This window comes from Macaca fascicularis, chromosome 10 (assembly GCF_037993035.2).
Source record: "Macaca fascicularis isolate 582-1 chromosome 10, T2T-MFA8v1.1".
Taxonomy (NCBI): Eukaryota; Metazoa; Chordata; class Mammalia; order Primates; family Cercopithecidae; genus Macaca; species Macaca fascicularis.
The window spans coordinates 83,373,178-83,387,772 of NC_088384.1; the positions used below are offsets into that span (position 1 = coordinate 83,373,178).

General features: G+C 42.5%; 1 protein-coding gene across 1 annotated transcript in view; it reads right to left on the reverse strand.

Annotated features, from left to right (window-relative positions):
• PANK2 (pantothenate kinase 2) overlaps positions 1 to 14,595 on the reverse strand; it is a 35,025-nt gene that overhangs the window by 12,622 nt on the left and 7,808 nt on the right. Inside the window, 2 exon segments of the mRNA XM_045362560.3 lie at positions 1,158 to 1,411; positions 3,192 to 3,544. Coding sequence (XP_045218495.2) covers positions 1,158 to 1,411; positions 3,192 to 3,544 — 607 coding nt within the window.

The following is a 14,595-nucleotide window of genomic DNA, read 5'->3' on the forward strand; positions in this document are numbered from 1 at the left end:
CTGTTTTTGTTTTTCCTGAAGTGACTTCTGACCCTTAAGCCGAAACATTTTCTTTCATCTAATCCTTTTTTTTTTTTTTGAGATGGAGTTTAGCTCTTGTTGCCCAGGCTGGAGTACAATGGCACGATCTTGGCTCACCGCAATCTCTGCCTCCTCGTTCAAGTGATTCTCCTGCTTTGGCCTCCCAAGTAGCTGGGATTACAGGAATGTGCCACCATGCCCGGCTAATTTTGTATTTTTAGTAGAGACGGGGTTTCTCCATGTTGGCCAGGTTGGTCTTTAACACCCTACCTCAATGCGCCCGCCTCGGCCTCCCAAAGTGCTGGGATTACAGGTGTGAGCCACTGTGCCCAGCCCTAATTCTCTCTTTTCTTTTCTTTTTTTTTTCCTGAGACGGAGTCTCACTCTGTCACCCAGGCTCGAGTGCAGTGGCACAATCTCAGCTCACTGCAACCTCCACCCTCTGAGTTCAAGCAATTCTCCCGCCTCAGCCTCCTGAGTAGCTGGGATTATAGGCGCCTGCCACTGCGTCCGGCTAATTTTTGTATTTTTACTAGAGATGGGGTTTCACCATGTTGGCCAGGCTGATCTTGAACTTCTGACCTAGTCATCCACCTGCCTCGGCCTCCCAAAGCACTGGGATTACAGGCATGAGCCACCACGCCTGGCTAATCCTCTCTTTTCATACTACCTTCCTTCAATAATTTTTCTACTGATTAGTACATATCAACTTCTGAATCACATACCTAGAATAAATCATTATTCTACACACACATATATGTGTGTAGAAGCATGAAATTTACACAGGTTTCAAAGCTAGGTCCTTTCCCATGCCTTCTCCTTACAGATGCTGCCTAATAACTTTAGCTACTTTGTGTATGCACACCATAAACTATCTGAGGGCAAGGGCTACAACGAGTCTGCTGGCGCGACCGTTTAGGAAACACCTAGGATAGTGAGTCTTGAACAGTAGAGATTAAAGAAAACTGGGTCATAAAATCAGAATTTTCAAAGAGAAACATTTGTTTGCATAATCTAGAAACACTTAAATCTTTCACCTAGCAGGTTCTCGAAGGTATAGTTAGTTACATGTAATACCTGAAAACTCAGCCCGTTATGATACTAAGAATAAACAATGAGTTTTATATACAACTTACCTAGTACCTGTGACCCGTTTGTAATTATCTTTGGAATATACTGCTAAGATGCTAACCCCTGAGCCAATGTTCACCAGAAGCAGAGGATATGGATTTTTCAAATCAAATGGTAACTTCTGACACTTTTCAGAATCAGCAGGGTTTTCAAAGTAATAGCACTGTGACCGTCCATTGAATCCAACTGAGTCAATGTATAAAATTCCTTTTATCAAGCAATCTAGTTCATCCAGTTTGCAAAGCTGAAGATCACCTATCTGTAATGAAATAAGAATGTACTCAGACTTTTTAATAACCCAAGAGAAACAAAAATTCCATTCAGTAAGACATCCCCACTACGTGAAACAAACCATAAAAGTGCACTCACAGATGTGTATTATTTGTGCATGCTTTAAGAACAGATTTAGGAGCAAACATAGGGATAGAATGCTGAGACAGACTCCTGCTACCACAGAGCCAAATACACTCTACATAGAAACTACTGCAGCAGCTGAATAAGTGTGACCAAAAAAAACCCCACAGTATTTATCAACCTTCAAGCAGAAATCCAGATCTCTGCTTACAGGGACAATGGGGCTGAAGCGCAGCTCAGGCTACAGCACTATCAGAAACCACCTGGTGACACAGGGCAGGAGCCACAAGGACTGTGACAGAGGACCATCTCAAGACTTTGGAGCAGTATCAAAAGAGGCCATACATTATTCAACAATCTGAAGCCAAAAGGCTGAAAGTATCCAGTTAGAAGGTAAGATTTTTTTTTTCACTATCTAAACCAGCTACAGCTTCTTGGGAGGGAGGGGAATTTTAGCAGTCAAAATTTGAGCTGTTTTATAATCAATTAATTCTATTTAAATAATAGAGGAATGACTAAGTTATTATTTGTATTATGGAGCACTGTATAGCAACTAAAAATGAAGAGGATTGGCCGGGCGTGGTGGCTCACGCCTGTAATCCCAGCACTTTGGGAGGCTGAGGCGGGCAGATCACCTGAGATCAGGAGTTCGAGACCAGCCTGACCAACACAGAGAAACCCTGTCTCTACTAAAAATACAAAATTAGCCGGGCGTGGTGGCACATGCCTGTAATCCCAGCTACTTGGGAGGCTGAGGCAGGAGAATTGCTTGAACCCAGGAGGTGGAAGCTGTGTTGAGCCGGTATCGTGCCATTGCACTCCAGCCTGGGAACAAGAGTGAAACTCCATCTCAAGAAAAAAAAAAGGCAGAATCTCTTTTGGACTAATGTTCTCTCATTAAGCGACAGAAAAACACAGTCAGTCACTGAAGACATTTTCAATCTGTATTGCACCCTGAAGGTCAGGATCTTGGCCAATTCATTTGTCAGTTCTCTGGCCTACCCCCACCATCCACCCTGAAAGGACCTAGCCTCAAGGCCTTGCTCATAATGTTCACCAGTGTTCACTCAAAAAAAGCAAGATAGAGCGCCTGGCAGCACGCCCCAGGGGCCAGACATGGTGGCAAGACTCCAGTTAAGTGTGCAGCACAGAACACATCAGAAAGCATTCTGGGAGAGAAGGGCTCTGCAGTTACCCATCTCAGACCAGCCCTGAGCCTGAAAACACCACTTTTGACCAGAGTTCCTTATTTTTTCAGTTGGTGAACATGCATGGAAACAACTGAGGGAGACAAGAGAAATTATGTGGTAGACAAGATTGAAAACAATTTCATGACATGAAATGATTTTTTAAAATTATATTTCAATCTCATTGTTCATGATCTAATGATGTTCCTTGTAGGTAGTTTCTTCCTCAACATACAGCAGATGCCCTAATTTTTCATAGTAAAGGAACAACAAAATGCTACCCTTTTAGTGGCTCTGATTGTCATCCATATCCATATATCTGAACTATACAACCACCTCTAGACGGCTACATTCTATCACTAGTGTACCCTTTAATCTTCATTTGACTCAAGAAAATTCAAGTTCTACTAGAGATGGAAATTATTTCACCACTTGCTACTGGCATTATTTTTAACAATCAAATTACCATAAATTGTATATAAGCTAAAAAATGCATACTGTGAGAAAATCCTGCTCAAATTTGTACGCTCCACCTCCAGTGGCACAAAAGACAGTGTGGAGACTCGAGAAGTTTTTATCTCTGCCCATTTGAATAAAAGCAGGCATGTCATGAGTGGGAAAGCGTATAAAGTGCAGATTGCCTTTGCGTCCACACAGAGTCAGGTCCTTCAGCTCGAGGTGCACGTCCCGAATGCCTGTGGACCCATAAGCCACATTGGAGGTCAGGTACTTCCGAATGCTTTTAAGACTTTCCACTTCTTCCTCTTCTTCTTCAGCAGTGATGTCTTTGGGTTCAAAATAAACCAGCTTGACCAGAGTTCCACCAATATCCAAGCCAAACCATGGAAAAACTAAACGGGGAAGAAAAATAAGTCAGCACAGCTTTTTTCTGAAAACTAAATTTACACTTACCACAGTACCAACTTATTTCAAACCCTAGGGTTTCCAAAGAACATAATTCTACACAAAAAGGTTTTGGGGCAAAGAATTGTGATTCTGTCTTGATTCAGATGCACAACTTAAAAAAAAAACTACAGCAAAGATGAAAAATAAAAATATCAAAGTATTGAGCCAACCCAATCATCCTGACAAGCCCAAACTGCATTATGAAATACTTTAACAATAACAAGCTGACTACTCATAAGCCTCAACTGTGAAAAACAAAGATTCAGAATGAAAAGCTATATTTCCTATTAGTTTAAAAAAAAAAAAATTGAGACTTCAGAGTTTTGGTTTAGCAGCAAACTAGAAACAGGAAATTCCCAACCCTATGTAACATATAACCTCCAATGGTCAATTTATCTTTCAAAATCTGATATCCCAAAAATAAAAGGTTTCAATAGACGTTATGTTAACATCGGTTCCCAAAATGTCCTTTAAGCCAAGCACAGTGGCTCACGCCTGTAATCTTAGCACTTTGGGAGGCCAAGATGGGTGGATCACCTGAGGTCAAAAGTTTGAGACCAGCCTGATCAATATGGTAAAACCCCATCTCTACTAAAAATACAAAAATTAGCCAGGCACAGTGACGTGCACCTGTAGTATCAGCTACTCGGGAATTCGAAACAGAACTGCTTCAACTTGGGAGATGGAGACTGCAGTGAGCTGAGATGGCACCACTGCACTCCAGCCTGGGCAACAGAGTTGAGGCTCTGTCTCCAAAAAAAAAAAAAAAAAAAAAAAAAAAAGGAGAAGGGGGCCAGGCGCGGTGGCTCACGACTGCAATTCCAACACTTTGGGAGGCTGAGGCGGACGAATCACCTGAGGTCAGGAATTCGAGACCAGCCTGGCCAACATGGTGAAACCTTGTCTCTACTAAAAATACAAAAATTAGCCAGGCATGTTGGTGGGCACCTATAATCCTAGCACTCCGGAGGCTAAGGAAGGATGAGAAAGAAGAATCACTTGAACCCGGGAGGCAGAGGCTGCAGTGAGCCGAGATCATACCACTGCGCTCCAGCCTGGGTGACAGAGCGAGACTCCATCCCCAAAAAAATAAAAATAAAAATAAAAAAAGGCCAGGCATGGAGGCTCACGCCTGTAATCCCAGCACTTGGGGAGGCCAAGGCAGGTGGATCACAAGGTCAAGAGACCGAGATCATCCTGGCCAACATGGTGAAACCATCTCTACTAAAAATACAAAAATCAGTTGGCCATGGTGGTGTGCGCTTGTAGTCCCTGCTACTCCGGAGGCTGAGGCAGGAGAATCGCTTGAACCCGCGAGGCAGAAGTTGCAGTGAGCCGAGATCGCACCACTGCACTCCAGCCTGGCGACAGAACGAGACTCCATCCCAAAGAAAAAAAAAAGAAAAAGAAGGCCCGAAGAGATTGGATCAAAATGGACTACACAGACATATGGAAGGTCCCAATTTAATGAGGGCTCAAATTTAATGTGAGCCACTGCGCCCCACCTGATTTACAGTATTTTCAACTTCTGATGGATTTATGGAATGTAGCATAAACATCATACATCAAAGAGCATCTGTAAATGCTTCCCCTCCCAACCTAAATCCTAGAAATTACTAAAGATGTGGGTTTAGGCCAGGCGCGGTGGCTCACACCTGTAATCCCAGCACTTTGGGAGGTCGAGGAGGGCATATCACCTGAGGTCAGGAGTTTGAGACCAGCCTGGCCAACATGGTGAAACCCTATCTCTACTAAAAATACAAAATTAGCCCGGCGTGGTGGCGGGCACCTGTAATCCTAGCTACTCAGGAGACTGAGGCAGGAGAATTGCTTGAACCTGGGAGGTGGAGGTTTCAGTGAGCTGAGATTGCACTACTGCACTCCAGCCTGGGTGACACAGCAAAACTCCACCTCAGAAAAAAAAAAAAAGATTTGGGTTTATTGATATATTATTTTTTTAAATAATTCTGGGAACCAAGAAGAGATAGGAGCAGAACTAGGTTTACAGAGGCAATAACCATGCATAAGCCTCAAAAGAGGAATGCTATTAAAACTGGGATCAGCTATGAAGGTGAGACAGAGAACGTAGGGGTGTTCTATCCAAGATGTAGGTTTAGGGTGGCTACCATGGGGAAACAAAAGCAGGTCTGGTGCAGTCACAAGTGATAGTGGGGAAATGTGCCTGGCACAAGTGGAAAGGTCACTCCCTCTACTAATAACCATGTTCTATCCCCAACACCAACAGAAGCAGTATTCACTGGAAACAGGTACAGAGGCCCAGAATCAGGATGGCACTCAGGTGGCTGCTATTTCCCAGAATAAGTAAGGAGACATTTTGCCCCATATTTTGCCACACATCTCATAACTCCCCTACAATCAATTCTGACCAACTGGTAAACAGACACTGAATCCACTGGCAGAAGAACAGCAATTCTCAGAACAGCAATTCTCAAACCAGTGATTATCACTTTTACAAACTAGAAAAACTAAAACCATGAAAATGAGAAACTAAGTATCTGAAGAACGAGTTGCAGGAATAAACAAGAGAATCAAAAATATTCTCAGAAGTAAAATTATATCTCATCCATTAAAAAAAGCTACCATACAATCAAAAATTAAAAAACAATTGCCAGATGTGTGTGGTTGCAAAAATTAACACATGATAAAATTATATACAACTGAATACACAATGTACAAAAGAGTCTATGCAAAACTGTTTCTATTTATTTTTCACCTTTTATTTTTATTTTTAGAGACAGCATGTCACTCTGCTGCCCAGGCTGGAGTGCAATGGCTCAATCACAACTGACTGTTAACCTTGAACTCCTGGGCTCAAGCAATCCTCCTGCCTCAGCATCCCAAGTAACTATGACTACAGGAACACAACCATTCCAGCTAATTTTTTAATTTTTTGTAGAGACAAGGTCTCACTGTGCTGTCCAGGCTAGTCTCCAACTCCTGGCCTCAAACAGTTCTCCCACTTTGGCCTCCCAAAGTGCTGGGATTACAGGCCTGAGTCATCACGCCCAGCCAAAATCAGCAAAATTTACATACAGTTTGTCCATGTTAACTTCCTAACTGTGGGAAAAAATGCTCTCAAAACCAAAAAAAAGGACAAACTACTACATACTTAATATTCATGAATCTCAAAAATAGGCTGAGTTAATAAAACAAACCTTGCACAAAAGGCTACACGCTATATTATTCCATTTATATGAAACTTTTGAATATGCAAACTGGCCAGGCACGGTGGCTCAAGCCTGTAATCCCAGCCCTTTGGAGGCCAAGGCAGACAGATCACCTGAGGTCAGGAGTTCAAGAGCAGCCTGGCCAATATGGTTAAATCATACTGTACTAAGCATATGTACTAAAAATACAAAACTTAGGCCGGGCACAGTGGCTCACGCCTGTAATCCCAGCACTACGGGAGTCTGAGGGAGGTGGATCACAAAGTCAGGAGTTCAAGATCAGCCTGACCAACATGGTGAAACCCCGTCTCTACTAAAAATACAAAAAATTAGCCAGGCATGGTGGCACACGCCTCTAATCCCAGCTACTCAGGAAGCTGAGGCACAAGAATCACTTGAACCCGGGAGATGGAGGTTGTAGTGAGCCGAGATCACGCCACTGCACTCCAGCCTGGGTGACAAGCGAGACTCCATCTCAAAAAAAAAAAAAAAAAAAAAAAAAATTAGCTGGGCATGGTTCAGTGCGCCTGTAATCCCAGCTACTCCGGAGGCTGAGGCAGGAGAATCGCTTGAACCGGGAGGCAGAGGTTGCAGTGAGCTGAAATCATGCCATTGCACTCCAGCCTGGGCAATAAAAGCAAAACCTGGTCTCAAAAAAGAAAAAAAAAAGAAAAAAAAAAAAGAAAAAAGAAAAAAAAAAAAAAAGCAGGCATGGTGGCTCATGCCTGTAATCCCAGCACTTTGGAAGGCCAAGGCGGGCGGATCACCTGAGGTCAGGAGTTCAAGACCAGCCTGGCCAACATGGCGAGACCTCGTCTCTACTAAAAATACAAAAATTAGCCGGGTGTGGTGGTGCATGCCTGTAATCCCAGCTACTCGGGAGGCTGAGGCAGGAGAATCACTTGAACCCAGGAGGAGGAGGTTTCAATGAACCAAGATTGCACCACTGTACTCCAGCCTGGGCAACAGAGGGGAGACTCCATCTCAAAAAGTAAAAATAAATGTAAAAAGGCAAGCTAATCATTTTTACATCTGAAAGCAAGCAAATCATGGGCTTGAGAGCTGGGGTTGGACTGCACAGGGGCAGGGGAAAACTCTGTGGTAACCCAACTCTTGTTTAGGGGTAAAAGGGTTGTGTGTGTGTGTGGCTATATATATCTGTCAAAACTCATGGAATTATACATTTTAAATGCATGCAGTTTATTCTATGTAAATTATAACATTAAAAGACACTGTTATAAAAGAGAGAAAACAATTGCTAAAATAAAGCCTGACAGATATATTTAACAGCAAAATGGACACAGAAAAATGGAAAACAAATGGAAAACAAAACTAAAGATTATCCCCAAATGCTTCTCAAGTATGAAGGAAAGGTCAATATAGAGAAAATGGAACCTGGCTGGGTGCAGTGGCTCACACCTGTAATCCTAACATTTTGGGAGGCCAAGATGGGAGGATCACTTGAAGCCAGGAGTCCAAGACAACCCAGGACAACACAGCCAGACCCCATCTCTACTATCAAAAAAAAAAAAACTAGGCCAGATGTAGTGGCTCATGCCTATAAACCTAGCACTTTAGGAGGCCGAGATGGACGGATCACTGGAGCTCAGGAGTTCAAGACCAGCCTGGCCAACATGATGAAACCCCATCTCTACTAAAAATACAAAAATTGGCGGGAAATCGCTTGAACCCAGGAGGCGGAAGTTGCAGTGAGCTGAGATTGCCCCACTGTACTCCAGTCTGGGCCACAGAGCGAGATTCCATCTCAAAAATAAAAAATAAAAAAATTTTAAAAATTAGTCAGGTGCACACCTGTAGTCACAGTTACTTGAAAGAGTAAAGTGAGAGGACAGCTTGAGCCCAGGAGGTCAAGGTTGTAGCGAGCTATGACCATGCCACTGCACTCCAGCCTGGGTGACAGAGTGAGATCCTGTCTCTAATAAAAAATATATATATATATCTCTAAATATATATATATATAGAACTAAAAAGACCAACATCTTATGTGACTTCTAGAAATTTCCTTGGGGAGAGGGAAGACACCAATCATCAGGTTACTCTAAGTGTTAAACAGTGTTTATCAGTCAGGAGAGAAGGGAAAGACAACTTAGATACATCCTATTGAAATTTCAAGATATTACAAGAAAAAAACTGAATTCCTATAAAGATACATAAATCACATAATAGTCAGTATTAGACTTTTCATCAGCAGCACAGATGCCAGAAGACAATGGAGCACTGGCTTCAAAGTTATAAGGAAAATGATTCTGAAACTTGTATCCAGCCAACCAAATAAGCTTTGAAGTGGGAGTGCAAAAACAATTTTTACACATGTAAGGCATCAACTTTACTATTCAAAGACCTTCTCTAACATAATTGGTAGATGAATGCCATCATAATTTGAAAACATCCAAGAGCTTTAAGAAACTCTTTTGTTATCCAAGAGCTTTAAGAAGTAAACAAAAGTACTGACTTTTACAAAAATAAGCAATCTGAAACTAAAATACTTACATGATTTCGACATAGGAAGTCGAAGAGGGAAGAGAAGGGAGAAGGAAATGAAAGCAAGCAGCAGTTCTGTCTTGTTGGAAAAGGGAAGAAAAGATAGATTCTGATTAATTCTACACAAGAATGGAGAAGTTATAGTTTAAATTTGTCAAAATTCAGAGGTAACTCCAGAGGAGGGAAAAAAAAAAAAACACCATGATTTTTACATTAGGAAAAAAAAAGCTATCAGTTAAAAAAAACTGATTGACAAGAAAAGGGGAAAAGTACAGTAAATAGAAAACAGCCAGGTGTGGTGGCTCATGCCTGTAATTCCAACACTTTGAGAGGCCAAGGTGGGTGGATCACTTGAGGCCAGGATTTGGGAGACTAGTCTGGACAACATAGCAAGACCACATCTCTAAAAAAAAATTTAGGCATGATGACATGCACCTGTAGTCCCAGCTACTCCAGGGGCTGAGGCAGGAGGATCACTTGAGCCCAGGAGTTTGAGGCTACAGTGAGCTGTGATAGAGCCACTGTACTCCAGCCTGGCAGCAGAGCAAGATCCTGTCTCTTAAATAAATAAATAAAGTAAGTAAGTAAATAATAAAGCCTGTAATCCCAGCACTTTGGGAGGCCAAGGCAGGTGGATCACTTGAGGTCAGGAGTTCGAGACCAGCATGGCCAACATCGTGAAACCCCATCTCTACTAAAAATACAAAAATTAGCTGAGTGTGGTGGTGCACACCTGTAACCCCAGCTACTCAGTAGGCTGAGGCAGGAGAATTACTTGAACCCAGGAGGCAGAGGTTGCAGTGAGCCAAGATCGTGCCATTGCATTCCAGTCTAAGCGACAGAGTAAGACTTCATCTCAAAAAAAGTAAAAAATAATTTAAAAAATAAATAACGATGGGAATGAATGCACTTATCAGTGCATTCATCACAAATACGTAAAATTTCTCTTCTAGACTGAAGAGGAAATTCTGTGAGCTTAACCAGGAATTAGGAGAAAAAGGGAGAAATTCAAGTATATGTTGATGTAAAAAGACATTTCAAACAAGATTATACAAGTAAACTGAAAGAAAAACCATAAATCATCCACAATGGAGTCACATCATGAGGAGGAGTTGAATGCTTTGAAAGATGAAAATGGCATTTAGTCAAAAGTATTACACATTATAAAAATTTTAAGCACTCCTAAGCACCTCACTAGAGATGAATACTAGATAGAGCAGTTGATTTACATTTAAGAGACATAGTAAGTAAAGGTCATACCTTGTTTCAAGACCAACATTTCATTTGGCAAAGAGCTATGCTCACATTATAAGTGATGCCCCTCCAGACAGTCACTGCCCCTTCCTTTCCCTACAGGGGAAAAGATATTCACCATTCTCATCCCCATACTCACTCATAATCATATAGTTACTGACGCAAACACTGGGTAGAATCACTGGCACCATTCACTTAACTCACTTGCTGAATTTATACAATTGAATTTAAATGACTAAAATAAATGCCTGGAGAATGCTACTCCACTATATTAAGCAAATGTTAACAGCAAGCAGATACAATACTAGCGGATCAAACAACACAAACAAAAACGCATTAAAAGAGGACAAAAAAGAACTGTCTCATGTGCATAAAAAGTACAACTGATGAATGTAATAGCCATGCTCCTTATGCACATAACACATACTTAAAACACTAACAGAGAAAGTGACACATCTACAAGTTAGTATGAGAATGACACAGATCTCAGAAATTTGTAGATTGCACACACACCCACAAAACCATGGTAGAAAGAGAATTTTAATATCATGGCTAATAAGGTGGATCTAGTAAACACAAACAGAACTCTGGAGAAAAAAAAACCGGCCAGATGCAATGGCTCACATCTGTAATCTCAGCACTTTGGGAGGCCGAGGTGGGTGGATCACCTGAGGTTAGGAGTTCAAGACCAGCCTGACTAACATGGCGAAGCCCAGTCTTCAATAAATACACAAAATTAGCTGGGCATGGTGGCATGTGCCTGTAGTCCCAGCTACTTGGGAGTCTGAGGCAGGAGAATCAATTGAACCCAGGAGGTGGAGGTTGCAGTGAGCCAACACTGCATCACTGCACTCCAGTCTGGGTGACAGAGTGAGACCCTGTCTCAAAAAAAAAAAAAAAAAAAAAAAAAAAACCTGCTGGGCACGGTGACCCACGTCTGTAATCCCAGCACTTTGGGAGGCCGAGACGGGTGGATCATGAGGTCAGGAGTTCAAGACCAGCCTAGCCAAAATGGTGAAACCCCATCTCTACTAAAAATATAAAAATCAGCCAAGTGCGGTGGTGGACAACTATAATCCCAGCTACTAGGGAGGCTGAGGCAAAAGAGTCACTTGAACCCAGGAGGGAGAGGTTGCAGTGAGCCAAGATTGCACCACTGCACTCCAGCCTGGGCAACAGAGCAAGACTCCAACTCAAAAAAAAAAAAAGTCAGGCGGGATGGCTCATGCCTGTAATCCCAGAACTTTGGGAGGCCAACGTAGGTGGATCCTTTGAAGTCAGGAGTTCGAGACGAGCCTAGACAACATGATGAAACCCCATCTCTACTAAGAAAAAAAATTCAGAAACTATTAGCCAGATGTGGTGGCGCATGCCTACAGTCCCAAGCCACTCAGGAGGCTGAGCTAGGAGAATCGCTTGAACAGGGGAGGCAGAGGTTGAACTGAGTGAAGATCATGCCACTGCACTCCAGCCTGGGCAACACCAACACTTTCCCAAAACAAACAAACAAAAAAAACAGGCAAACATTCCTTTAAAAACCCATGAAGCATTCACAAAAATTAACTGCACTAGCTTAAAGAACTTCAAATTCCAAAAAACAAGTCACATTCACTTACTGCAAAACTTAAAAATTAGAAATTAATCCAACAGACAAAGAGATAAATATATCTACTTGGAAATCTTTAAACTATTAACTCTGGAATTAAAAAGGAAATCAAAACAAAATTTATTTTTAAATGAATGACAATGAGAATACAATATATAGAAACCAATAGAATATACCCAAAGTAGTACTTAAACGGAAACATCTAGCCTTACATATTTATTAAATATACTCAACAGAGCCTAAGGGTGAGGTAGCTCACGTCTGTAATCCCAGCATTTTGGGAGGCTGCGGCGAGTGGATGACCTGAGGTCAGGAGTTCGAGACCAGTCTGGCCAACATGGTAAAAACCTATCTCTACTAAAAATACAAAAACTAGTCAGGTGTGGTGGTGGGCCGCTGTAATCCCAGATACTTGGGAGGCTGGGGCAGGAGAATTGCTTGAACCCGGGAGGCGGAGGTTGCAGTTAGCCAAGATAGTGCCACTGCACTCCAGCCTGGGCAACAGAAAGAGACTCATCTCAAAATAAATAAACAAATAATAAAATAAAAAATGGAATCTAGTTGTACAGCAAGATTAATAGGCCATGGCCAAAAGAGATTCTTCTCAGTAGTGCAACGATGACTTTTACATTAGAAACTCCAAGTAGTAAGATGAAGGAAAAAAAAACCATGGTTATCTCAACAGATTCCAAAAAATAAAATCCAATATAACCAATTAAAACCAAGAGGAATTTTTTTTTTTTTGAGACGGAGTCTTGCTCTGTCACCCAGGCTGGAGTGCAGTGGCACGGTCTCAGTTCACTGCAAGCTCCGCCTCTCGGGTTCACGCCATTCTCCTGCCTCAGCCTCCCAAGTAGCTGGGACTACAGTCTCGCTCTGCTGCCCAGGTGGAGTGCAGTGGCAGACCTCAGCTCACTGCAACATCCGCCTCCCAGTTGTTGAAGCGATTCTCCTGCCTCAGCCTCCTGAGAAGATGGGATTACAGGCTCGTGCCACCACACTCAGCTAGTTTTTATGGTTTTAGTAGAGACAGAGGTTTCGCCATGTTGGCCAATCTGGTCTTGAATTCATAACCTCAACTAATCCGCCCACCTCGGCCTCCCAAAATGCTGGGATTATAGGAATGAGCCACCGTACCCAGGTTTTGTTTTTGTTTTTTTGTTGTTTTATTTTTTTGAGAGACACAGTTTCACTCTGTCATCCAGGCTAAAGTACAGTGGTACAATCACCAGGCTCAGGCTCACTGCAGCCTCAACCTCCCTGGCTGAAGAGATCCTTCCACCTCAGCCTCCCAAGTAGCTGGACTACAGGTGCATGCCACCACAACCAGTTAATTTTTGTAGAGACGAGGTTTCACCATGTTGCCCAGGCTGGTCTCAAACTCCTGAGCTCAAGCGATCCACCTGCCTCAGTCTCCCAAAGTGCTGAGATTACAGACAGGAGCTAATGCACCCAGCCTAGAGCTTTTATTATATCATCCCATTCCTCATATCTCACTAATAAGAGAAGGCCCCCGCCTTCTAGTTAGTGAGTTCTGGCCATTAATTTTCAGATATTTCAGTCTATTCACAGCCCTTAACATATTTCCTGATATTAAGACCTCCAAGGTACTCAGTCTAGACAATCTATACTTGACTTAGGCTATATTTCCCAACTTATGCAAAGCACAAGGTCCCACTATAGGTCTCAACGACTGAAATGCTTTAAGAGTGTGGAAAAACAAACTTTTTCCTCTGCTGTCACATCACAACAACGATCAACACAGAAGACTTTTGTGAGCCCACACACAAAGCAAGCAACTAATTTTGCAACAGACACCAGCTGGGTGCCCTCCAATGCAATTCCAACACTATCTACCTTGAGATAGCATCATATCCCACAGGTTGAGGGCTAAGTCCCTCTAAACTGCTCCTCCACCACACCTCTGCCAGACACCAGTCACCAGTCTGGGCCTCCAGAACTTCTGATCAACTGGCTTCAAGTTGGAGTTCCCGTGACCCCTCTATGGTTTGGATTAATTTGCTAGACCAGCTCACAGAACCCAAGAAACACATTTACTGGTTTATTATAAAGATATTTCAAAAGATTCAGAGGAAGAGACGCATAGTACACGGCATGGGGGAGGCATACCGAACTTCCGTGCTCTCAGGCACTGCACCCTCCAGAAACCTCTTGTATGGCTATTCAGAAGCTCTCCAAACCCTGTTCTCTTGGGTTTTTAACGAAGGCTTCATTAGTAGGTATAACTGATTAAATCACTGGCCACTGGTGATCAACTTAGAGGCTAGGGAGGAGTCAAAGTCCCAACCCTCTAATTCTGTCTTGTTCTTTCCACAACCAAGTCCCAGAGGCTTCCAGCCATCATTTAACTCCTTAGCACACAAAAGGACATCACTGTGGAGTTTCTAAGGATTTTAGGAGTTGTATGCCAGGAAATGGGCAGAAG